The following is a 24,682-nucleotide window of genomic DNA, read 5'->3' on the forward strand; positions in this document are numbered from 1 at the left end:
TTAATTGTCTACATTCCGGCTTTGCATCAGATAATTCTTTTTAAGATTTGGTTATTTTGGAACAGATTGATCTAATGTGTATAATAATGTTTTGGATAATTGAATTGTACTTATTTGTTGTTTTGACTTGAATCTAATGTAGTTTATTTTCTTTATTATCTGTGAGCAGTTTCCCACCAACCTATGGCTCCCTAACCTTTCATTTACACAGACTGCAGTATGTCCTGATGTACAGTGGAGCCTGTGTGTGATTTGATGAATGAAAGCGGTGGAGTCTGACCATTACTGTAAGGTAATGGAAGTTGTTCATTCACGTGTGAGCTCTCTGTACAGCCACCAACAAGGATCACGGACTGATTACAGTGCTTTATAGAACATGTTCACACTGAAGTGATTATGTCTTCCACATCTGATGTTCAGAGGTAGCAGGTGGTGGTGGTGGTGGTGGTAGGGAGGCGGGAGTGGGGTTGACAGCCATTACAATGCCAAAAGGAGGAGAGACCACATAGGAGGAGGGGTGGCAGAATGAACTGTGTGAGTCACAGTGATTGGGGGAGGGGGCCGTTAGACTGTTTACTGTCGGTCTTGTGGTAATTCCATTAAATCATGACACGTGTGTGTGTGTGTGTGTGTGTGTGTGTGTGGGCCTAATCCACATATTCAACACGGGAACGACCTATATTCAATCCCTGGCTCTACGACCAGAATTCCAATCACAACATGCCTTCAAACGGCTACATTTAAGTCACGCTGAATATGGATGTGCAGATCAAGTGTTGTATAGCAACACGATCTTGCGTTTTTACTCTGCTTTAATATACCTGTGTATGTGTGTATATAACATTTGATACACGCATGTCGCAAACTGACCCATGTGGCAGTAACACAATTCCAAAAGTACAACTGCTACCCAACCCAGAGAAAGGAGAGACTTGTCCGTCGGATCTTAACTGAGTTGAAGACTCTCTGACTGAACATCTCTCCATGTCACTATAGCTGGGAATGCGGGCTTCACATTTCATTACGCTGCTCTCCCACAGTCTCATGAGGATGATGAGAATGAAGTCGATATCTGTGCTCAGTCTTACAGTAATTGTCAACCAACCAACCCATAGTAATTATATCCTTTTAGCTTTTAACATTGGTCAAACCAGGAGAGTGAATTTATCCTGTTAACAAACTGATTTATTTAACTGTAAATTATGTTAGGGAAGGAAACAATTCCTAAACATAATTTATAAATGTTTATGAATCAACATCCGACTGTCAATGACACATGAGAAAAGAGAGTTTGTGTAAAGCACTAAGAAATAGAAGTAGAAGTAAACAGAAAGTAAAACCTCTTTAGTCTGTAAATTTAATTGTCAATACATCAACAACGTAGCTGTTTTAGTTAGGTTTTTTTTCCCACTTACTTTTGCTGACACTAACGCTACTGTACCTTCTAGGTCCACATTTAACTATTGATACTGTATTTTACCTTCTGGCTATCCTATCGTGTCTTTTTCTGTTAAACCTCTGACGAGCGCTGTCTATTGGTCAACTTAAACTTAAAGCTATTGCTCTGTCTGTGGTATTTTAGCTGAGAATATGTAGGCTTGTCTCATTTCAAACTTACCGGGCTTCTTTTTAGGATGACTTTCATAGATCTCTGGGCTTCATCTGCCATTGTATTTGCTACCTTAATCGCTGTTGCTACCTTATTTGCTATAATTACTGCTAACTTGCAGCTATTTCTGGGCTTTCCTGATTATCATCTCTGCTCTAAATCCTTCTTTTGTTTTCCTCCTCATTAGAACTCTTATTAAAAGAATAAAAATAAACAACATATTAGTTTGGTGTCCTTTCATTTCCAAAGGCTACTTGTTAGCAATATATGGCTACACACCATGAGCCTAATTTCACTCTACCCTCTAGCCTGTCTCTGTTTAAGCAAACCTCATGGAAATACACATTGGTCACCAAGTATGGTGTCAAACCAAAAAACATGAAAGGGACTAGAGGCAAATTGAACAAGATGTCATCTAGGAAATATGGGAATTACTTTTACCCACGATGGTTTCCCTTCCAGAGTGGCAGCATGGAGCCGGGTCTCTTCAGGGCAAAAACAACATCATATCATCATCAGTGATTGTGTGCAGCCTGCTCCTAAGAGACCCTCTGACTTTATAAAAGCTGTTTACAAAACAGAGAGCAGCCCTGGCAGCTGCAGTTACTGAACCGTATCCTGTAAGAGCGGTACCAGTATCATGAAGACTACAGCACGACAACAAGTCAATTGTTCCAAGACATCCTTAGCTTTATTTTGTTATGGTTTTTATTGCAACTAAGATTCTTTGTATCTTTGACTTATTTCAAAGCAAAATTTCGACTTGGCACCTACTAACCTCCAATCTCCTTTGATTTCATTAAACCAGTGGTCCGTGGACTGGCACTGGCCGCTGTATAAAGTGATTGTTTTAAAACTCTTCATAATATTTTCCTGATTTCTTTGGACTATTTCATATACCTATTCTACCCATACAGAGCATTTTTATTGTTTAGAAACCTATAAAAGCTATACGTGAAATATTTCTTTGCTAAATTCAACATTTTCAATAATTTTTAACTATTCTGAAGGATAATTCTTTTCTGCCTATCCCAGGCTGTTTTGGTCATTTCATTATAATTGATTATTTCAGTTATGTGATTTTTTTAAGCAGTCCTTAAATACAAATGTTATTATACAGCTATCTCAGATTTTTGTGATACCTTCATGCCCCTAATTTTGTTGTTCCTATAATGTGTTGTCTTGCAGTACAATAGAGAGTATTTCACTCCACTCTATTCAGTTCCATTCTATTATGCTATATTCTATTCTGTTATATTCCATTTGGTATTATTGGCCTTTGCTAAAGTGTTATAGCTAGCAGTGGAAGACTGGGGCAAAAAGTCCAGTTAGTAGTCATGAATGACCTTAACCAGCTCCTACTACAGTAAACCCATGGTTACATGTAAGTACACACACACTGAAACACAAACACTCAGACACAAAGGCATAAAAACCGCAATTTCATTGGTTTCAACACAGTGCAACACGTAGTCAACACAACCCGGTAACTATAGAGACAAACAAAAGGCCTCACTTGTTATAATTAGACCTGAAAAGAATAATTTATGTTCACATTGGTCGAATGTTTATTCCTCATTAGTGGGGTTTTAGCAGCTATTTCTGACCTAGAAAAGGACATTTGTGTACAATACAAGTGTACCAGTATAACCCAGCAGTCCAGGTACTGAATTGCCTGTCAGCAGAAGTCAGCACATCATATTAACTCATATGTTACCGAGGGTATCCCAGAACTCCCATATAAAACCTACTCTATATTCATGGTTGGATACACTCGGGTATCTTATATCCGGATCGATCCAAATATCAATAGTATCGATACCAAGTTGGTAGAACACAACAGGTCAACGGAAGAAAGGCAGAGAAGAGGAGCGCCGTGTGGCTGTGTTTTCTAGTCGAAAGTGAGACAACAGCAAAATGTGGGATTTGTAAAATGCTAGTCAGGTATAGCGGAAACACTACTCATTTATATAAACATGTAAAAAAACCATCCAAAAGAAAACATGGAGCTACAAAAACAGAGAGAGGAGGAGTGAAAAAATGTTCTCTATTTAATTATAAACTTTGTCCTAATTCTGTCCTGGGTTTTAACTATTTAATAATAAAAAAGGAAACATCACAAAACATAATCGGTCATAATAATGAATTGAGATATAGCAATTTAATGAGGTGATTATCGGTATCGGCGATACTGGCCCGTATTTACTTGGCACACCACTAGTGACTGGACAGTAATGACGACATCGTGTTGATCAGAGGGCGGACGATTTTGAAGATCATTCACAAAGTAGCTGTCACTCATTTCATTTTCATTTCAGATTCCTTGTCACTGCTTTAACCGTGTATAAACAACAATCACTGACGTATGTGTCGGAAGCAACCGTGCTTCAGAGGAACGGAGAGGTTTTTTTCGATTGTACCTACTTATGCAAAGTACATGTTTGCTTGTTCTGGATAAGTTGTGTGTGAGCTAAAATATAATATAATTAAACCTTAGTTAAAAAAAAAAATCTTAATGTATGTATCACAGAGGCCAAGCAGGACATTGTTTTGTATCTGGGATTATAGCAGAGGTTAAAATTCAAGGACACATTCTCAGTCTTAAGCCCCTTTAGTAATATAGAATAATATAATAATAAACTTTGTACTGTACATGAAGCATTGAATCTAAACAGTGAGTCTTTTAGCAATTTAGAAATCGAAGCTCTCTTTCCTGTGGGTTACACCTGGGAGGACATGGGACTTCCCTTTGTGTTACTAAGGTGAATAAATCACAAAGCCTCAAGAAACTGCCATAGATTGTGCAGGAATCTCCAGGGACTAAGAAAGGAAGAGGTGTTTGAAAAAACCCTGAGTGGTGGGGGATTAAAAGAAAAAAGAAGGATAGCTGCTGATAGCCCCCCCTGTGGTCCACAAGGAGAGGAGCAATCAAGTGTTTGCAATTAATTTCCCTGGAACAGCAGGTCACAACAGGACAGTAGACCTTTGGCTGTGAGTGGATGAATACATTAACTCTCTCCCTCCAGTATTTTAACATTTTCTGTCCCACATGTTGCCTACTTCAGTTGCTGACCAGCCCAAATTGGAATATTGTTGTATTAAGGTCTACCACCCTTTGGGACACAGCCCACACACCACTGTATTCTCTAGCAATAAAGGGCATAGAAGAGAGTGGCAGTCCTGAGCTTAAAGTGACACAGGAGCTGTTTGTTAAGATTGGAAACTGATTGGGTGTGGTGGCCTAGTGGTTAAGGAAGCGGACGTGGGTCCAGAAGGTTTCAGGTTCTAGTCCACCAGCTGCCAAGTTACCACTGAGGTGCTCTGATCATGGCACCGTCCCCAAACTCTGCTCCGATCTTAAAGCTGCCCGCTGTTCACTTTGGTGATGGGTTAAAAACAGAGGTCACATTTGGTTGTGTGCAGTGGTGAGCTGTGTCACAGTGACAAGGAGTTCACTTTCCTTTACTATCTTCGAAGAAAATAGGCTTTGTTGTGCCTGTGAGTAATTTGGCTTAAAATCTTAAAATCTCTAGCCATTTCTCCTCATCTTTTCTGGCTGTAGCTAATGATCAATGAAGATTATTAAGAAGTTGAGAAGTTGAAAGAATAAAACCAACTCATAAAAGTCAAAACTGTGAGACAGGAAATACTTGGCCCTGGTCCATATGACAGAGATCAACCCTGCTCCTCTTAGAGAAGGTCCACTCACTGCTGCTCTACTTCTACCAGTAACCTTCTGCTCTGTGAAAATAAAACATGTTGTCTGCAGTTTACAAGCTGCGGTGCAGGGGGTTTCACTGCACACGCACACAGTAAAAAGGACATCAGCCGAGCTGTCAGCCTGCTCCAAAGGTGGAAGTGAACTTCCCTGGAGAAGCATCGAGTTAGGTGAGAGGAGAAGGCTGAGATAATTAGAGCCACAACATCTAGAATGGTAATGAGGCCTGTTCCTGGGTCTGACAGCCCGCAGCTCTGCAGCAAGTCTCCGCTGAAGTGGCGAGTGCAGGGAGGGTGTTTGGCCCTTATTGATTTCCCCTCACCAATGCAGCATTTCTGAAGATCAATGCAACATGATGGTATTTGTATCCTAATTAATGCTGTTTTCACAACAGACCAATCCACCATGAGCCCCCAACACTTTAGACTGGCTGACAATAGGTAAAAAGAAGCACTGGACCTGGATTATGGCCTTTATATAATGGCTGACAGAAATGATTCAAGGCCAAGGGCAAAATGCCACTAAACACTGATTAACTTTTGCAAAAACTTAATCAGGGCCTAAATGGTCTCATGTATCATGTCGTTTGTCAAGTTAAGATTTCAAAATTTCAACATTATTTAATCAGCACCATGTTGAAAAATAAAATGTTCACGTCAGCATTAGAGTTTCAAAGTAATTTGTTGAGGTACTTTATTAAAATGCACGTGGCTGTATGGCACAATATGGTTCAATAATTAGGTGGTTAATAATTTAGTCCAAGAGACTAAATCTATTAAACTATAATTGCATCAATATTTTACATTTGAAATTTTAATTGCTCATGATCTATCAATGTTCCATTTGTGGTCTACTGGTAGATTGCAGTCTACCAGTAGACAGTACTTGAAGAAAACCCTCAGACACAGAAAAGAAAATAAAACCTCTAAATTTAAAGAGTGACCATCAGTCACCACTGGGATTGGACCAGAGATCTTTTATCTAAAAAATAAAGAAATAAGTTTTATTACTACAATAACTACTCTTCCATCCCGTGGACACTAATAAATGTGTTTTATCAGTTTAAAAGCACAGATCTTCTTTAAAATGTGTTGAACTTTAATGAACCCAATTCAAGTTCTGACACCACAACACAGTTGTACTGTAGCAATAAAGCATCAGGCTGTACAAATACTACTAATGTTCGGTGGCTGTGGTCCCTGCTGAGGTCAAGTGAAGACAATATGAACCCAGGCTCGTAAACAGCCCCACAGGCCCAGGCAACCACGCATGACTCAACTACAGCTGACACCTTCACTCTTCTTCTTCTCTTCTTCTTAAGCCTTGTCACTTCACCTCATCGTGTTTTCCACATGACTGTCCCACAACATTCTCACTGCAGCCCGGTGTCTGTGACTAGGCCATAAATGGGCTCATATTCATTTCCACCAGGGTTTGGCAACACTGTTTGAATATTAGAATTATTTTAATTACATTTTTTATCAGCCAAATTGATCCACGGTCTGAGGAGCTCCCCGTCATTCTGGCTTCATTTTACCACACAGGGGACAATGTCACCTCAGCTACGGGTCTGTAAACTCTTCCTCTGGGAAAACCCATCAACGACAGACACTTAGAGGAAACGTGTTACAGTACAGGTGCTAAAAAGTTCCATGTGGAAATACTTGAATGTAAAAAGTACTGCTCCAAAGTCAATGCATACTGAATAGAACACCAACTTTTAATTGACTAACCTAAAGACTTTTTTAAGCAATGTTTTGGCTAACGTTTCTCACACAGGTTAGTAATGTGAAAGCTACAATTAAAAACAAAGCAATAATGGGTACAGATTAGCCAAGAAGATAGCTCTACTACAGTGCTTCTCAACGTTTGGGGCGGGCACCACCAGTGGGGAAGGGAGACATGACAGGTGGGGTGCAACAAATGAGAGGAACATTTCAAGGCACAACTGCATTTTTGTTTCCTCTTTTTGAATTTTATGCTATTTGATTTTATTGATTTTGATTCACTAATTTGTCAAGTTTTTTGTTGTGGTGATGGGGGAAGGTGGGGGTTGAAAATCCCTGTTTGTTCAAAAGTTTAAGAAGCTCTACTACAGAGGTGTCAAACTCACTTTGGTTCAGGGGCCACAAACAGCCTGATTGGATATCCACCAGTCCAATTATGACATAATGACCTATAATGGACATTAAGTCTGTGTTTTTCCTCTTTTTTTTTTCATGCAAATAAGTACACGTTCATTTAAAAAATCTTCATATTTTCATAATATAATTTGACAAATTATCACACCATGAACGCGGTTGTGCATTTTTTCAGTTTCAAAATTCATCAAGCGGGCCGTATTGAATCATCCAGCGGGCTGGTTTTGGCCCACGATCCGTATGTTTGACACCCTTGCTCTACTATATCTAAACCCAGAATGGTTATTTATTTGATTTAAAATGCTAAATGTAGCCGACACATTGCACTGATTCCAAACATGTTAAAATGTCAATTCAAAGCAAAACTGAAAAAAAAAAAAATAGGCATTTGCATTCAAATATAATATTGATATTATATTATAATGCAAGCATCACCCAGCCCTTGGACACACTCATTTTGAGTATCATTCAGTGATGTCCCATGGTTCCCCCACATGGGTCATTATAGGCTGCATTTACAGTGTCTATCACCACAGCCCCAGCTAATCAGCCTACTCTCAGTCGTAGCGCTCATCACTTACCATCCTTCCGGTGGTAAGTGATCTCCACCTTGCGTTCCTCGGAGCCCAGCAGGGCCTGGGCCACCTGGGCCACAGCATGGCGGCTGGTGAACTGGCCGTGCAGGAAGTCACAGGTACATGGCCTCTGCATGACATCCGGCCTGGAGAAGCCAGTCATCTCACAGAAACCGTCATTGCAGTAGATGATAGCGCAGTTCTGCACACGGGCATTGGCTATGATGAACTTCTTATCTGTGGAGGCACAAACAGAGTAGAGAAGAGTGTTGGTGTAATGGGTCTTCTGCATGTTCTAGACTTTCAAATATTTATTATTTCTGTTTAATGAGGACCTGTCCTTTCATAGTTACCGTCTGGTTGGTTAAAAAGGTAAATATTGTGTTTTGACTTTTGAAACAAATGTTATTTCTATTTACTGTCAGAAAAATACAATGTTAAAAATACAACCTTTTTCATTTGGCCTTGACTACAGCCATCTATTGTACATGACAGCTGCAGCTCAGTGTCTACGTACTACACGACCAACACACACGGAGCGGTCATCACTAACAGCAGAGCAGTACAGTAAAGTTAACTGGTCTCCTCTTTCAATCTGTCAGTTTATTGAAATAAAAGATGTAAAAAGAGGCTGCTTTGATCAGCCCAAAATTCAATGATCAAAGTTCAAAACCAGCTAAAGATGAAAAAAAGTATTAGCTTTTACTGGTAAGTCAAGCTTTAGAAAGAAAAAAGTATACAACATACATAAATACATATTTATATACTTTTTAATAAAAGTTTAAAAAATGCATTTATATACAATATATAGAAGACTTTATTGATACCTTGGGAGTTCCCTTCTGGAAATTAAGGAATAACTGTATGTACAGTATATACACGTACTTTCTTATATATATATATATATATATATACACGTATATTCTAATTATACTTTCACATCAAACACTGTTCTTTTAAGTATTTGACGTAAAACTATAAAAAATAATAACTTTTTTACATGTAAATTAAAAGCCGAAGCAGGTAAATGTGGGTGTTCCAAAACCTCATTTCTGTGTTAAAGTGAAAATGTTTTATAGATTTGTAGATAGAGATAGATTGAACAGAATTTTAATTTACCTTGAACAAAACAAACAAACAAATGTAGGTAGCAGTAGTAGGAGTAGTAGTAGTAGTAAACAGTGGCTGGTTTGAATATAAAAGGGATGAAGTAAAAATAGTAAATAGGTAAAAAGACTTTGAACAAGATTCTATAGGAAACTGAGTAAAACAGCTGTGAATCCATGAACCGATGGAATCGATCCATGGATTCACATCAGAGGAAGAATCAACGGTCGTGATTGGACCTCTGACATGAGTGAGGGGGGAAACACAGCAGCTCCTCTGAACGCTGCTTCACAAGGATTTCCTAACGCGGTGATAAGAGCGCTCTCTTCTTCACGCTCACATGGGCGCAGCAGTGGAGACACAAAAGGCTGCGCAGCACGACACCACACCACACCACACCACACCACACCACACAACACAAGCACATGACTGCCGGGGCTGCACAGATACTCACTCTGCCCTTCGAATTTGCGGATAATCACTCCCAGAAAGGTGTTCTGTGGCGCAACATGACCCCTCCGGACCGGCATGGTTCCCCGGCAACAGTGGGGCGAGCCGGAACCCCCCGAAACGCCTCCAGTCAAGTTCAAGCCAGAGAGGCTGGCCGTTTCCTTTGTCACCAGTCAGTCATGCTTGTGGAGAACAAAACCAAAAACAACCTGAAGGGAGGAAAGAAATCTCACCTCTCCAACCCTTCTCTGCTCTCTCTCCTACAAGCGAACCCCCCCTTTCTCCCTCACTTTAACTCCGCCGCCTCCTCCCCACTGGAGCGCATCATAGAGGTTCAGCCTGCGCTGATCGCCGCCGTGGTGCTGGGAAGAAAGGAGCGAAAGAGGAAGAGGAGGAGGAGGAGGTGGTGGACGAGGCGGACGAGATCCTCTGACATCGCACTGCTGCTCCTCGAAAGCACCCGCACCTGCGGCGATATGAGTCCGCCCGCCTGAAGTGGAGAGGAGAGGAGAGGAGTGGATGGATGGAGGAGGTGCGTGGCAGGAGAGGGAGGGGGGACTGATGTACTACGAGGCCAATGGCTGAGAGCAGAGGAGGGAGAGCCACATGGATGCTGTGGCGACGAGGAGAGATAGTAGGGGGAGGCAGAGGAGGAGAGCGGGGCTGGAAACTGAGTAGTGGGATACCTTAGAGAACACGGTTAAAAACACGGCGCTGTGTGATCCCAGCTCCGCACAGATGGTGGTGTTAAGTCAGGAGCGTCAAACTGGTTTTCACCGGTGTAACTGTAAGACTGTATAGACGTAACTACTCCATAACGTATTAATACATGTTCCTGCAATTGACTGTTTATAAGTTACTCATTTTTAAAGCTCCTGCGGGCCATACAAAATGACTTGGCGGGCCACATTTGGCCCCCGGGCCTTGAGTTTGACATATGTATATTAAGTGTACACCTCTCACCATATCTATACACTTTGTAATCCCATTGCTTTCAATTGGAATCACAGTATTTGATACATCACATGGAGGTCAGGTGTGTAACTAATTACACCTGTTTTTTTTTTTTTAAATTGACCAATCAACTGACTACATGAACTGTCAGATCGAGTCCATATTTTATCAACGTTGGTGAATTCTTTCTAACTTGTGTAAACAGTGTAACTATGTCATTAGTATTTAAATAACTAACAGTGACAATAATTAATAATATGCAACTTTTATATATATTGGTGCAACATACATTATGTGTTATATTATTATACGACCTGACACAGCAGAATTAGTCACCTGCACACACACACACACACACACACAGCTGTGAATGAAGAGCTTACAGTTGTTCACAGAAATGGGCCACAGCCACAGCAGCCAACACTGGAAAAAGCCAGTTACTGTTTTCTTGTAACTAAAGGCTGCTCTAAATACTCTACTACTGTCCTCTTCTAACCTGCCAAACAGAAATGATGTTCATGATTGTCATGTTAAAGAGCCAGTTCTTCAGTTTGACAGTGAGGAGGCCTATGATGAAGAGGAATATGTTGGAATATTGCAGACTGTAAAGGCTGACACGGTGTGACAAAAAAAAAAACTGCATTTATTAGTGGTTTGCCCAGCAGCTCAGCTGAGTGTGCTGACGTCACAGCAGTGTGTGCAGGTGGATCGCGTGTCTCATTAGAGGAAGAGCCTGTGGCTCTGACTACACTGAATGGTCCTGTATTAAAAGTCTAAGCAGCTTTGAGTTTCCACTTCACAGTTGGAAGAGTTTCCACAGACAGAGAGGGGGAGAGAAGGAAGAAAGAAGAGGAGCTGACCGTGGTGCTGTAAGGAGAAGCCAGGTCACCAGCCACACTACTGTTTACATCACATGACTCCGTTTGTTGTGACGCGGAGTAGAGTTTGTAAAATGTGTAGAGATTGCTGGTGTCCCTGGAGCCCACATTCTAGTCTCTACATGTTGGTTGGACAAGTTTGCTGAGTCAGCAAAAAGGCCAGCTGAACGGGGTGCATGTTCTCTATATGAGATCATGGCCAGACAAAATGTTCCAGTCAAATAGAGCATTGTTTCCCAAAAACAATGCTCTGATGACCAAAAAAAAAAAATTTTTTTTGGTCATCATGTTTCCCAGGAGTTTATGAATGATGTCTATTGACTTGGGTCACAAATGTTTGTGACTTTTAAAATATGGGTCCCCAGAAAAAAAGTTGGGGAAACACTGAACTAGAGGACCCCAAAGGAGAAAATTAGAGTGATGTTTTCATCAGAGATCCACAGCAGTTTTCACAGTGCAATAGATTCAAAAATGGATATTTGAAAAAATATGCATAAAAAAGAGAAAAAGTTCTCATTTTTAAATGGTGAACTGAACAGTTTTAATCAATGCAGCCAAAATCAAATCAATTACATTTTTAAAAAACTAAATACACCCAGAAAAAAAAATGTAATCGTTATTGACATCTAGTCATGGGCTGGATGAGGCTGGATTGTGGGTCAGAAATAGACCTGGGACTGGGAAGGTGAGACCCCTGCCTAAAACGCTGTATGCCGCACTCTAATTCCAAGATTTGGAAACAAATTCTAAATAAAAGGGTCAGAATACCTCCTGTTTTAAAAATTAAAAAAACCATATATGGGAGGTTTGTGACAAGATAAACATTTTACTGGTAAATGTTGATGAAGACGAAGCAACCGTTCATTATAATTGTGCAATCCAGTTAAACAGTGTTCATTCAATTGTTGAGAGACAATGTCTCCTTCCTTCATGACTCACTGGCAGCACACACACTCATCTCTCATCTAGTGGAGCATCTGTCCTCATCTAACCCCAGTCCCACTCCATCTGGTCCATTTAGAAAAGCATTCACAATACAAACCTAATTTACTGTGTGTGAGTGTGTGTGAGTGTGAGTGTGTGTGTGGTGGCAGGTGGTGCTTTTAAAGACTTGTTTTGTTTTGTCCACAGTAGCTTCTAAAGAAAGGCAACCGCTCTGGTTTAACACTACTTTACAGATTGTTTTTTTTTTTGGTCTAGAAGACCTTTTATATATATATATAACATATAAAAAACAATTCAGAACACTTACACTTATATTAGGCAAAATAAATAAATAAATTAAAAAAAAATACATGAGGATCTCAGCTTCCACCTACTCGACTTACGGCATTTTGAGTTCATGTCGCCAACGCTAATAAATTAATTAAAAAAGACTTGGTCCAATATTCCAATGTACAGCTTTTAAACTAATTTTGCACAAAAACTAGTTGAAGAGTGGAGCAGACAAACACGTTGTCACAAAGACAGAAATTCGTCGAGAACCCTCTTTGGTTAAAAAATGCATAAACTAAAATATTACCAAGAATAATGACAAAAATGTTATAGTTGAAAAATGTATTGTAAAAAGTTACACTTTTCAAAAAACAATATTAAAACATGTTTTTTGTTATAAGTTAATACAGAAATAAGTACAGAAAATGTTATTTCATCAAAATATTCAACCATATATAAGGCTAATTAGTATGGCATATATATATGAATTAAAACTAGATGATGTATGTCAGTCCAGTATCTGTGTTTGAGTATGTCCAGTCCTAGGTCTTCATGTCAAGGAGTCAAAGAGCAGTGAAGAATTTTCAAGCATAAAGAACAACTCAAAACTAAAGTGATGCTAATAAAAAAGGACCGCTGTAGAGAAGACATTTTGTCCGTTTTAGTAGCAAACATGTCCGCTGATCTGTTCCTCAGGAGAAAAATCAACTACGTTAGTCTTCACCCTCATCACAACGCCACCTGCAGGATCAGTTAATCCAGGCCAGGATCTTAGTTATTCTACTCATTTTTCACCTAATCTGTTCTGTATGTGGAGATTGGGCTGGATTTAGGCCCTAATCCACAGAAAAGTGCCAGACCAATAACTGACAGGAGCCAGAATGGTGGTCTATGTTTTTGTTCACTTTAGCTTCATTTCTGCTTGTTTTTGTTTTCTTTGGCTTTGGATGCCAATAAATCTGCTGCAGTCCAGGAAAAAAACCCAAGGCCTGTAAGTCATTCAACCAGATCACATTCAACGAAGAAAAAATATTAATACAAAAACTGAGGTTTTGTCAAAAATATAAATATAACAACAACGTTGTGTTGCAACAGTGACAATATGACAGAATTATTTTCCCCATTTTTTGTTTAGGCTCAAGTTCAGTACTTTGGATATATTTAGCTAACTTTTAGCCTTTAACTTTAGCTAAATTTGATCCACATTCTTCAATAATGCCTCATACATCTCAGGTTTCAAGCCATCACTGAAGGCTTCTATATTGTCTTGGCAGGAAGCAGATGGACACAGTGGACACGCTGGTCGTCACTGATTATACATACATGCCTTCACCAATATCTAAGCTGTCCTCTGTCCAAGCCTTTTTCCACAGTTGGTCTCCTTCATAGATAAGTCTCTCACCTTTCTTCATCTGCCTGTCCTGCTATCTACTGGGAGCTCAGTGGTTTATGGGAACTGTGTGTTGGAGATGCAGTGTTGGCAGAGTGGGTGATAACCTGTGTCAGTTACTGCCAACAGCATCCAGTAGACCAGTGGATTTGTCTAGTGTCAGTGTCACCTTGGCTGCTAAATGTCCCACTGTACGGTTCATCACTGCTCAGAGGTGTCATTTGGAAATGTGTGACCCTACATTTGTGTACTCCAGGTGTCAGCGTGGAAAAATATATCTCTGGCTCTGTCTGTGTGATTCATGGGAGAAAATACTTTGTAAAATATATACACATATATTAAGGCATTTATGATTCTTTTTCTGGACAATTTCCTGATTTAAAACTGTAGTGTAGGCTCCATGGAAGCCATTATTAGTAGATTTTTTTGAAAATTAATTCATTATAACTGAACCTAGAGATTCATTCAGACTGTACATCTATGATGGTTAGAACTTGAACTGACAACGTTTGGTTGATGGTTAGTTGTTCACATTTTTGCATATTATATAGTTGCAGAGTGGGAAAGAAATATCAGGTTTTGATTCATTTCTATTAACCCCTAGGACTACCATGTCTAACTTTAATTTAATGTTTACCAGAATAAGGTTTAGATCGTTATCCTCCCAAAGAACATGAATCCTGGGATTAGGCCAACAAGTAACTAAGTCTTTTTTTTTTTTGAGTTTGTGAATGAAAATCCTTTATCAAGACTGGACTAATTTAAACAAACTGACTTTCTTGGTGTAAATCCAGTAGCCCCATACACATTTTTTACAGAAAATAAAATTCTACTCATACATGTATGTATGTATGTATATATATATATATATAGTATATGTGCATGTATGTGTGTCTGTGTACTGTACATATATTGGCTTCAAAGTTATAAACTGTAGAAGTTTTTCAGCTTGTTTTACAAAGTTACATTTTTAAGATAACATAATTGTCACGTTAAGATAAAAATAAAGTCCACACATGACAGTATTCTCAGTGGACACTCAGAGGAGGTCACGTTTACACCACACTTGGTCTATACATAGAGTGCTTCTGTATCTTGGCTGTAACTCCATTCCATGGTTACATCATGTCAGACAGTTCTTGGTTCAGTGGATTACATGAGGACTCTTTAACTGTCAATAACACAGAAGAACAGTGTTTGTCAACCTCAGGGCCACAACACCACTTGGGGTCACCTGAGATTCAAATGGGGTCACCAAAAATGTCTAGTAATTGATAGAAAAAATTACTGATAATTTTTTCAACTAATTATTATTGTTTTTAAAATTCTGAATGGAGTTCAAATAAAACGCTGCATATAAAAGTGTCGGTGGTAACAAATGAGTAATTTTCTCTGAATGTGTGCGTGGTAATGGCGTCTGAAGACATGCAGGGTTAGATTACTGGTTTTCTCTGCATTGACTATGTGTACGAGGTGTGATGAACTGGTGTAATTCCTCTTCTCATGCTGACTGTTGGCATTTACACAACTCACCTCAGTGACCATGAAAAAGATGGAGTGGTTTAGGTTGTGAAGTCAAAATGGAAGCCAAAAAAGATTTTCCATGGTGTGGTGGTTAGGGCGCTTGCCTCACAAACAAGGGAGTGCCAAGTTAAATTCCCAGAGAAATCACATACAAAGACTCACTGTAAATTTACTTATTGTGGACATAAAGGACTCCATTATTATTATAACAAAATGACACAAAGTCAGCCAATCAATAAGATTAACTCAAAGACTATGAGAAGTTAGCAATTATACTGAAGATGAGCCTTGAAATAAAGAAGTAAAAACTGAGCCAAGTTAAATAAATGAAAATGATGAGTGGGTGTGTGTTTAGTTTCAGTTAATAAAGATATCAAAGCTTCAGAGAGTTGCTGCTAAGATGTCTCTCGGTGAACTCCATTGCCCTGCCTCCATTACTGTACACTTGTCAATATCTCTGGCAGTAATCCAACATGTTCCCCCTCTTTTGTCTGGCTCCCTTGATTACTTGCTCTCAGCTTGTTCCAGCTCCAGCCGATCTCAGGGATCAGAAGTCAGCGTTGCTGTGGCAACCCTGTCCAACCTGCCCCCGACCTGTCAGGGGTATATCTCCCCTGGCTTGTGTAACTCCAGCCTCCCTCCATGCCCACACACTGTACAGTTGAGGACAAAATCACAATCCCTAAAAAAAAAAAACTTTGTAAAGTATTTCTCAAGTCCTTCCTAAAGAAATAATAATCCAAAAAACACAGACAATATTGCTTTATAAATCTCAAACATTCGTTTGTCTAAATGATAGCACATCTAAAAGGTCCATTTCTAGCGTGAGCTCCTTTGGTCTTGGTCTAAAGGGTTAAAATAACAGATCTGTAATTATTTCCTACACTATAAATGACCATTACTGTGAACACTCACAGAATCAACCGTCTCATTTCTGAACAGAAGGTTGCGTATGACGAATGGGGAAGTCACTCACTGGTCAATACCCTGCACTGACTTATGGCCCTTGACACTAGAGAGATGACTGACGAAAACTGCTGCATTTAGCACAACGACAGCAATGCAGCAATGGAACCAGGTCTGAACATCGTTTCTATCATAACCCTAAACCCACTACCCATGAGCAGAGAAGTGATATATTTACGTTTTGCAGTTAAGATCTTGTTTTCATGTACATTTTTTGCATTATCTTTACCCCTGTCCCTTGTTGCTGTAATACAAAAATTACCCCAGTGTGGGATTAATAAATACATTATCCTAGGATGCCTTTTGTAACTGTTTGGCATTTTTGGCAACCTCAAAATTATTATTTTTAATTAAAGTCAAGTTAAAGTAATTTATATATATCTTTATCAAAGTTGAGATAAAACAAATACAAACAAAAACAGCTAAATTATTATTATTTTTACTATTATTAGTGACAGAGAACAGGGCAATATGGAAATCAATGATTTGCTGTGGCAACCCCTGAAAAAAGGGACAAAGCCGAAAGAAAAAGAAGAAGAAGTGACATCATCTGACCTGATGTGGGGAGTTCACTTTTCTTATCTCTTTCTTGTCTAACAGCAACTACATAAACAAATTCAAATTCATCCATACGTTATTTTATCTTGTATTTCCTATTAATTGTTAATTATGATAATCCTCTTTTACGTGCATGGTGAAAACCCAAACCAGGGAGAAAAAGGTGAACTCCTCTATACAAGTACAGTGTCAGACAAAGACTTTCAGTCATTCCTAAATTTATTTTTGAGTTTGTATTGCCCTCTGTTGGCAATTTTTACACATTGACCTAAACACCTGCAGCGCCCCCATCGGTAGACGGGAGTATTGTTATTCACCACCTGGTCGGGTAGTCATAATAAGGGCTTGAAACCTGTGACCTGTGACCTGTGATCACCAACAGAACAAACACAAACACCAACACACCAACAACCGCTGAAACCGGAAATAGAAGACCCCTAATTTTACTTAACACGAAAACATCCAGACAGGAAGTACTAGGGAACTAAACTTTCAGTGTAAGAGCACAAGTTGTTCTTATACTTTAACACTGTCCCACTCTTTGTGTCAACGCGTTTTAAGACATTGTTACAAAACTCCACTAACCCATATTTCATGCAAAACAATTATTACGAAACAATTCGTATAAAACAAATGAATTAAAATTTCAAATAAGTGCAATTTTCTCACTGACAACACCACCTTTGTTGCACCTCATTTGCAGCAGCTAAGCTACCCTAAATGGTTTAAACTGTGAAAACTAATGTAATAGCTCAAATGTCAAACCTAGTATAATATGCTTAACCAAGAATTATGGATAAAATAAAGCAGGAATTAAAGCAAAATAGCGACGATGTAGCCTTGAAAATGTAGCCTTAAAATGTAGAGAATGTGAATTAGAAATTTGACCATAACGAGATAAAAATTTGCCTAAATGAATTAGAATGTGTCCGAACAGATTAATCCTTAAAAACTAAAATGAAATTGGAACTACATCTCCTGAAACTATTGTTCCTTTGACATCAACGGTGACAGTACCATGATGTCACTATGTCTGTCCATGTCTTTTAACCTCATATGTCCTACAGGTGTACTGACATTGATACTCCAAGGCTTTGTCTGAGTGAACAGTGGGTTAAAGATTTAGCTTCACTCCATCCCACTTTCTTACGCCTCTGTTTTTCTGTCTGGCTCTGTGAAAGAAGAACCCAAGCTCCCCTGTCAATCAGACCTCACTTACCACCAGTGTGAGGTGTTGAAGGACAGTCAGTCTGGAGACAGCTCTGTGTCTGAAGGTGAAAGGAAATCAAACCCTCCTTCAAACTGGTCTGGTGATGTTAGGTAAAGGTTCATGGAAACTTGGAGTTAATGTAACTCCAGCCATCCCAGTCACTGAGCTATGGACCAGTTCAAGGCTAATTGGACCTAACGCTCTTACACAAACAGTATTGGGTTTATATATGAACTTATACTTTAGTTTATCACAACCCATACATCCACCTCAAACGTACACTGTTTGGGCTAACGGACTAATATGGTGAGGACCAAGGATAGAGACCTCTACTGTGGACTTTACTGTCTCCAGCATGTGTTCCACTCACGTTCATTTTTTATGCTCTCAGACACTTTGTAGAAAATGAAATTGAACAGAATGCAGATTGAGATGCAAGATGAGACTCTCTCTTTTTTTTTCATGCCTGTTTGAACCGCAGGGTGGAAACAACTGAGTGGGAGAAAAGGTCCAGAACTGGGGGAAGTTACCTTGATGCTGGCTTTGGAGGTTGGCTTTGGAGGTTGACAAGACTCTGTCCTCAGGGAGTTGCTGCTCTTCAGGGCTTTTCCTTGGCTTGATAGGCCTTCCTGTCCACGAACCCTGTCCTTGACTGTGCATCTCTGGCCCTGTGCTCCCAGGACCCCAGCTGTGCAGAGTAGTATCCCATATCCAAACACAGGTCCTGTGGGTGGTCCATACAACATGTGATCTTTGGGCCCTCCTTTTTATTGGACCCTGGTGTTGGAGCTGTACCTGTTGCAGTAGAAACATCAGTCATAGGTATGATAGTCATCTGGCACTGTCATTCTAGTAGCATCTGAATCTAGTCTATTTATGATAATGGTAATCATAAGAATGTAGAACTAGATAAAATATTAAAGAAAAGGCTCTAGTAAATGAAACATTCCTCGGCACTGACCGACTGTAATCCCTGAAACGACCAAAGGGTGGAGCACTAACACCACAATGAATTAACCACTCGCATTCAATGGCTAGTTTTCTCTTCAGCTATATACTGTATGGAATTAAGTAATTCAAGCGAACACACCCTTAGTTACAGGCCAACTTTATATAAATACAACAATTATACAGTTATAAGAGTAATATAAATACATTTAAAACACATTTTACACCCAGTATTTGAAAACTGCTGAAGGCGGTGTGGGGTTTGAGGGTAAACAAGAGGTAGAATTGTATAGAACGTTGGGAGTTACTTTGAATTTAGTCGCAGGTTTTAGTCAAATTTGTAATTCAGTATAAGCTACCTCACATTTCAGAGTTCTTTTTACTGGAACTAAGCTCTCTGCGCACTGAGCTCATCTGTAGCGACTGAAAGTTAGCGACATCTTCGCACTATGCGCCCCGCTGCGTCAGTTTACGTAGCCTACCGCTTTTGGCTGAGTTGCTGTCGTTCCCAAAAACTTCCGTGTTCTTATAATACAGCTGACAGTTGACTGTGGAATATTTAGGTATATATGGAATATCACAGTTCCACGCTGGAATTCCCGGAGCTCCTGAGAGCGACCCACTCTTTCACAAATGTTTAGAAAAACAGTCTGCATGCCCAGGGGTTTGATTCGATACACCTGTGGCCATGGAAGTGATTGGAACACCTGATTCCGATTATTTGGACGGGTGAGCGAATACTTTTGGCAATATAGTGTGTGATGCCACAAGACCCAGCAGATGGCAGTGTTGGAGCATAAATGAGGAGAAACAAACCCACAGCTTTTAAGTCTGTCGAAATATATTTTAAAAAGGTATTCAATTTAATTCAGTAGTTTTCGCAGTTTTTTTCTTTAGTTTTTTTATTATTGTTGTTAATACTACTACTACTAAGTAGTATTAACAACAACAATAATAAAACGTGTTTGATGACATTTCGTTACTGTCTCTGTCAAGCCTGGCTAATTCAGTTTATTCTTTCTCAATCGGTCCTGCAGGGGGAAAGGTTTTTGTTACTTCGTGTTTTATCGAGTTGTCGATGACGCTCAGAAAACAACACACGTCGCAGCAACAACCTATTCTGCTCCAGTTGCCCTGTCTCTATTCTGTAAAACACTACAAAAACAACACAAAAGGAAGCCTAGACATAACAAACCCCCCCTGAAGAATCTCCGGACAAAACCTTCTGTAAGGCAAATAAAAAACCTATAAACAAACTAACTAAAACAAACAAAAGGAAGGAAGGAGAAAGTGGTCAGCAAATACCAGTTATTCCTAGACTGGCCAAAAATTAAGAGATAAATGTAAAAAATGTTACTACAACTGAGCCATAATCCAGCAAAGCAATTATCAAAACATGATTATTGAACATGATACTTGAAAATATCTTTGTGGATGTGTAAGTGATTCCACATATATTTATAAAATATTTATAAAACAACAATTTAAGATACAACAAAACCTAAAAAATATATGTTAGTTAGTTTTTAGAAAAACAAAACAAAAACAAAGCAAAACAAAAAATATAAGGCTACTGATAGAGGATACATGTCGGTGATGGATAGATAGATAGATAGATAGATGTATATGTATATATACACCATTTATATATACAGATGCGGTTATTTTATAAATATGTATTATATTATATTTTATATATCAACGAATATGTATGTGCATCTGCATATGGATGTGTATGTGTGTTAACATGAATGTGGGAGCCAGAGCTTTAAGGTATGTGTGTTGTCTCCTGCAGGGCGTGGGAGTGAAGCAGAAAGGAAGTGAAGCTAACTGAATCAATATCATGTGAATTATTAAGAGCTTCACACACACTGGATCTGAGGCTTTGATTCACTCCCTCACTCCCTCCTCATGTTTCCTCTCCACCGTCCTCCTTTTCTGTAAGTTTCCAGATGTACATTGACACATGCTACATCTCTCTCTCTCTGTGTGTGTGTGTACACATGCAGCTCACCCTTATTGGAGTGCTCATTAGTCAGTGCAGTGATGCAGAGTAGCCCTGTCATTAGCTAAGACTTCTGTGTCCTCCACTTCTGTTCATCTCTTTCACTCTACCTCCTACGTGTCCTCATCTATCATGGGTTGGTCTTCATTTCCACATGTGTAGTCTACATAACAAGTCCTGCTCTAATCTCAGTCTCTGTAAGGCTTTGCGCACCCTCCGCTTTAGACCAGCCCACCATCTGATAGTTAGAGGCCCCGTGTGAACTAGTGTCATGAAATATTTCATCATTGTGTCTACGTCTCTACTATCATCTGGATCCAAATCCACTGGCTGCCACCTTCAGCTGCCCCTAATGTTGTCTTGATAACCAAGGCTCCCCCATGGAGCCCAGGTTTTTTGACTAGAACATCTGTCTCACACCTGCTTTATCTCAGCATACCACAGTCCTTACCTGCATTGTCTTTATCAGTGGCATCATCCAAAGGTGCTGTTACCTCTACAGCTGAGATAGTTACTGTAGTAGAGTGTAAACCCCAGTACAAACTCTGGTCTTAGGGAGGTGTATAATTCTGATGGTGTTGTAAGTAATTGACCCATGTCATCCAGCTTTCATTTGTCCACTTCCTGTCAACATTTTTGTGCAAAAAAATCCATTTGCTTCAGTGGACTCTAAATGACAAAATTAAACCACGATGAGTGAGTTTAATTTATGAATATGCGATTGATTAAATGAGCTGCAACGCTGCCATCTAGTGACCTTTGCTTTACAAACTGCTATAAAAACTATTTTTAGGTCACACATTATTTGGCAAAACCCAGGCATTGCGTTAACGGGTTTTCATTATTGGAGGAAAAAAACAATAATGATTCTTACAGATATTACATAATATGCTAACATTTGGCCGATAATATCGGTCGGGCGATATTATTACCCTAGTTAGAATTTAGTAGAGCAGGAAATGACTATCAAAATGAACACTGTCTTCACCTTGGGCTTCATTACTCTTAGCATATGCTTCAAAAAAGGTTTTAGTCACACCAGCTGATGGTTCCACAGGAGAGGAGCCTGGTTACTAAAGGCTCTGTCTCACATTATTTTCCCTTTAGATTCTGAATCACAGGTAAGACAATGAAGGCTCTCAGTCAGTCAGGTCATTTTATCCATGCACTGAAGTAGAGGTGAAGTAGAGTAGATGTGATCACCATGGTCAAGGTGTGAAGCTTCCATTCATACCGTGATGGTGGTGAACACAGCTTTCCTGCCATAGTGTCAGGAAGTGGTCGCCTCCTTTGTTTTGCAATAACAACTCTTTTTTCAGGTATTCAGCCTCTGTGAGGCTAAACACCAAACATTTCCAGTGGTCAGTCAGAACTAAAGAATCCTAGTGAACATTTCAAGGAACCAAGACGGTCCAGTTACCTTCTACTTAACTGTTTCCGACAGGTAGGCCTGTATTTTCTAAATGAAGTGATTTATTACATCGGTACGGCTTAATCAAGGTACAATTTGTTGCTAACACACTGTTTATGCTTCTGGAAGAGAGAAGACTATCCCTTGGGTCAGTAGGGGTCCCCGCAGCACTAGTCCACCCTATGATTTGGCACATGTAGCTACACTTGTCACCACCACCCTCCTTTACTAGCTTTGACATACTGTACCTTTTTTTTTTTAACTTTAACTACTCTTAATCTGTACCAGCTTTGACATACTGTACCTTTTTTTTTTTAACTTTAACTACTCTTAATCTTGTTTGTGCCTCATAACTTTTTGGACAAATAAAATTTTGCTCTAATGTCAGGTGTTTTTTCTGCCATATAAAAACTCAACTCAACACACTGAGCTGGAGTTTGCATCTCGCATCAACAATGCAATTAATGGACACAATGATGATAGCAGCGGGAGGACAATCCTCTTTGCTCATCACGCATTCGGCGCTGCATGCCATTACAAATGACCAAACACTCCACATAATAGCGCATCATTTAGCCAATGTCCTTCGCTGGCTGGGCTCCCCACACACACACACTCCACCGCTGGCCATCAAAATCTTTCTGTGATGGAGCACATTAATTACACCCATCCAGAGACAGCTATGATTACAATTTCACACGTTTGAATGGACTACAGCCATTTGCGACAAAGCTGCACACAGGCAGAGTGATGACTTTGGTGGTGGGGGTGGAGGAGTGGGGGGGTGGGCCGTGCGGTAATTCTCAGGAGAAGTGCAGATGCAGGAGATGTGGACGCATGGATGCTGACAGCTCTGGCGTTTAAAGCAATGTGCTGTAATTGCATGCAAATGGACCTGAATGTGTATCCTAACACATCTTCATTAGCCCAGTTCACCAGTGTCTGCGGCTTAGATGAAGGGGGACAATGGAATGGAATGAAGTTAATTCTACGTAGACTGGTTCTGTTTTCATATTCGACAACTTTAATTAAGCGATAGATTAGGTTTTGAGAGACTCCGTGCATGTTTATTGCGCTGGATCCCATGAGCGCTCCAATAAACCGCAGAGTGGAATCACTCAGTGACGACCTAATGGAGCTGAAAACAGACATAGGCATTGCTATTTCCATTGTCTTAGATCCATACATTTCAATCAATCTTAAAAAAAAATCTATGCATTTCAATCTGCTGTCTCTGCCTTGTGTCTTGTGTAGCTCCTATTATTGTAAAGACAACTTGTACTTGCACAAGTTCATTAAGGTACTTAGCTCCGCTAAGTTCTAAGTAAGAACTTAACTTGTCAACTTACAGTTAATTAAAGCTCTAGTAGATGCGTTAGCTCAGAGACTACTTAACTATCTGGGTCTTTTCTCCAGTTCATCACAGCTGGAAGTTTTTAAAGCTTGGAGTTTCCAGAATTGGCGTCAGATTTGATGATATATATAAATCATTAAAAATGTCATGCAAAGTTAAGTTGAGCATTTGACTTAGCTATCAGATCTGATGGGCTACAGTTTTTTTAGTGCTTCTATGTGTTTCCTGTAATGTCAAACAATAAATTAATAAGACCAATACTGATCCTTATCAGTTACATCAGCTACAAGTTACATTTTTCCTATTTTTTTTAACCCTATACATATGCCATACAGTTTGTGTCCATTTGGTGTGTAATGATCACAGATAGAGAGAAGGCATGTGGCAGCATTCACTACCTGGGCTGCAGTGTCCACAGATATTTTTTTTATTTTCCTGGAATCGTTTTGACCTTTAATCCTTAAGATTATTGTGGCTAAACTGCCCACTGTGTGTTTTTATGCTCTTTATCTACTCCTGGTATGCTGGGCTAAAAGGGCTCCCGGCCTCTGGATGCCCTAAGCCTGACATTCAGGAAACACAGGGGGGTAACTGTATGTGTGTATGCGTGTGTGTGTATGTATGTGTGTCACCAGTGCCCTTGAGGTGGAAACCAGCTCCACAGAGGTA

The 24,682-nt window shown here is 39.6% G+C and overlaps 1 protein-coding gene across 2 annotated transcripts in view; it reads right to left on the reverse strand.

The window, feature by feature from the left end:
- Positions 1 to 20,756, reverse strand: part of LOC103389440 (potassium voltage-gated channel subfamily H member 7-like) — a 71,611-nt gene extending 50,855 nt beyond the window's left edge. The window contains exons 1-3 of one of the 2 annotated variants that reach the window (XM_017038958.2): positions 19,726 to 20,756; positions 18,826 to 19,090; positions 8,050 to 8,280 (exon numbers count right to left, since the gene is read on the reverse strand). In XM_017038958.2, the coding sequence (XP_016894447.1) occupies positions 8,050 to 8,280; positions 18,826 to 19,090; positions 19,726 to 19,899 (670 nt within the window). In that variant the 5' untranslated portion in view covers positions 19,900 to 20,756. The remainder of the gene's footprint in view (positions 1 to 8,049; positions 8,281 to 18,825; positions 19,091 to 19,725) is intronic. The other variant, XM_025062245.1, reaches the window with a different exon arrangement.
- Between the last annotated feature and the right edge of the window lie 3,926 nt (positions 20,757 to 24,682).

This window comes from Cynoglossus semilaevis, chromosome 14 (genome assembly GCF_000523025.1).
Source record: "Cynoglossus semilaevis isolate Cse_v1.0 chromosome 14, Cse_v1.0, whole genome shotgun sequence".
Taxonomy (NCBI): Eukaryota; Metazoa; Chordata; class Actinopteri; order Pleuronectiformes; family Cynoglossidae; genus Cynoglossus; species Cynoglossus semilaevis.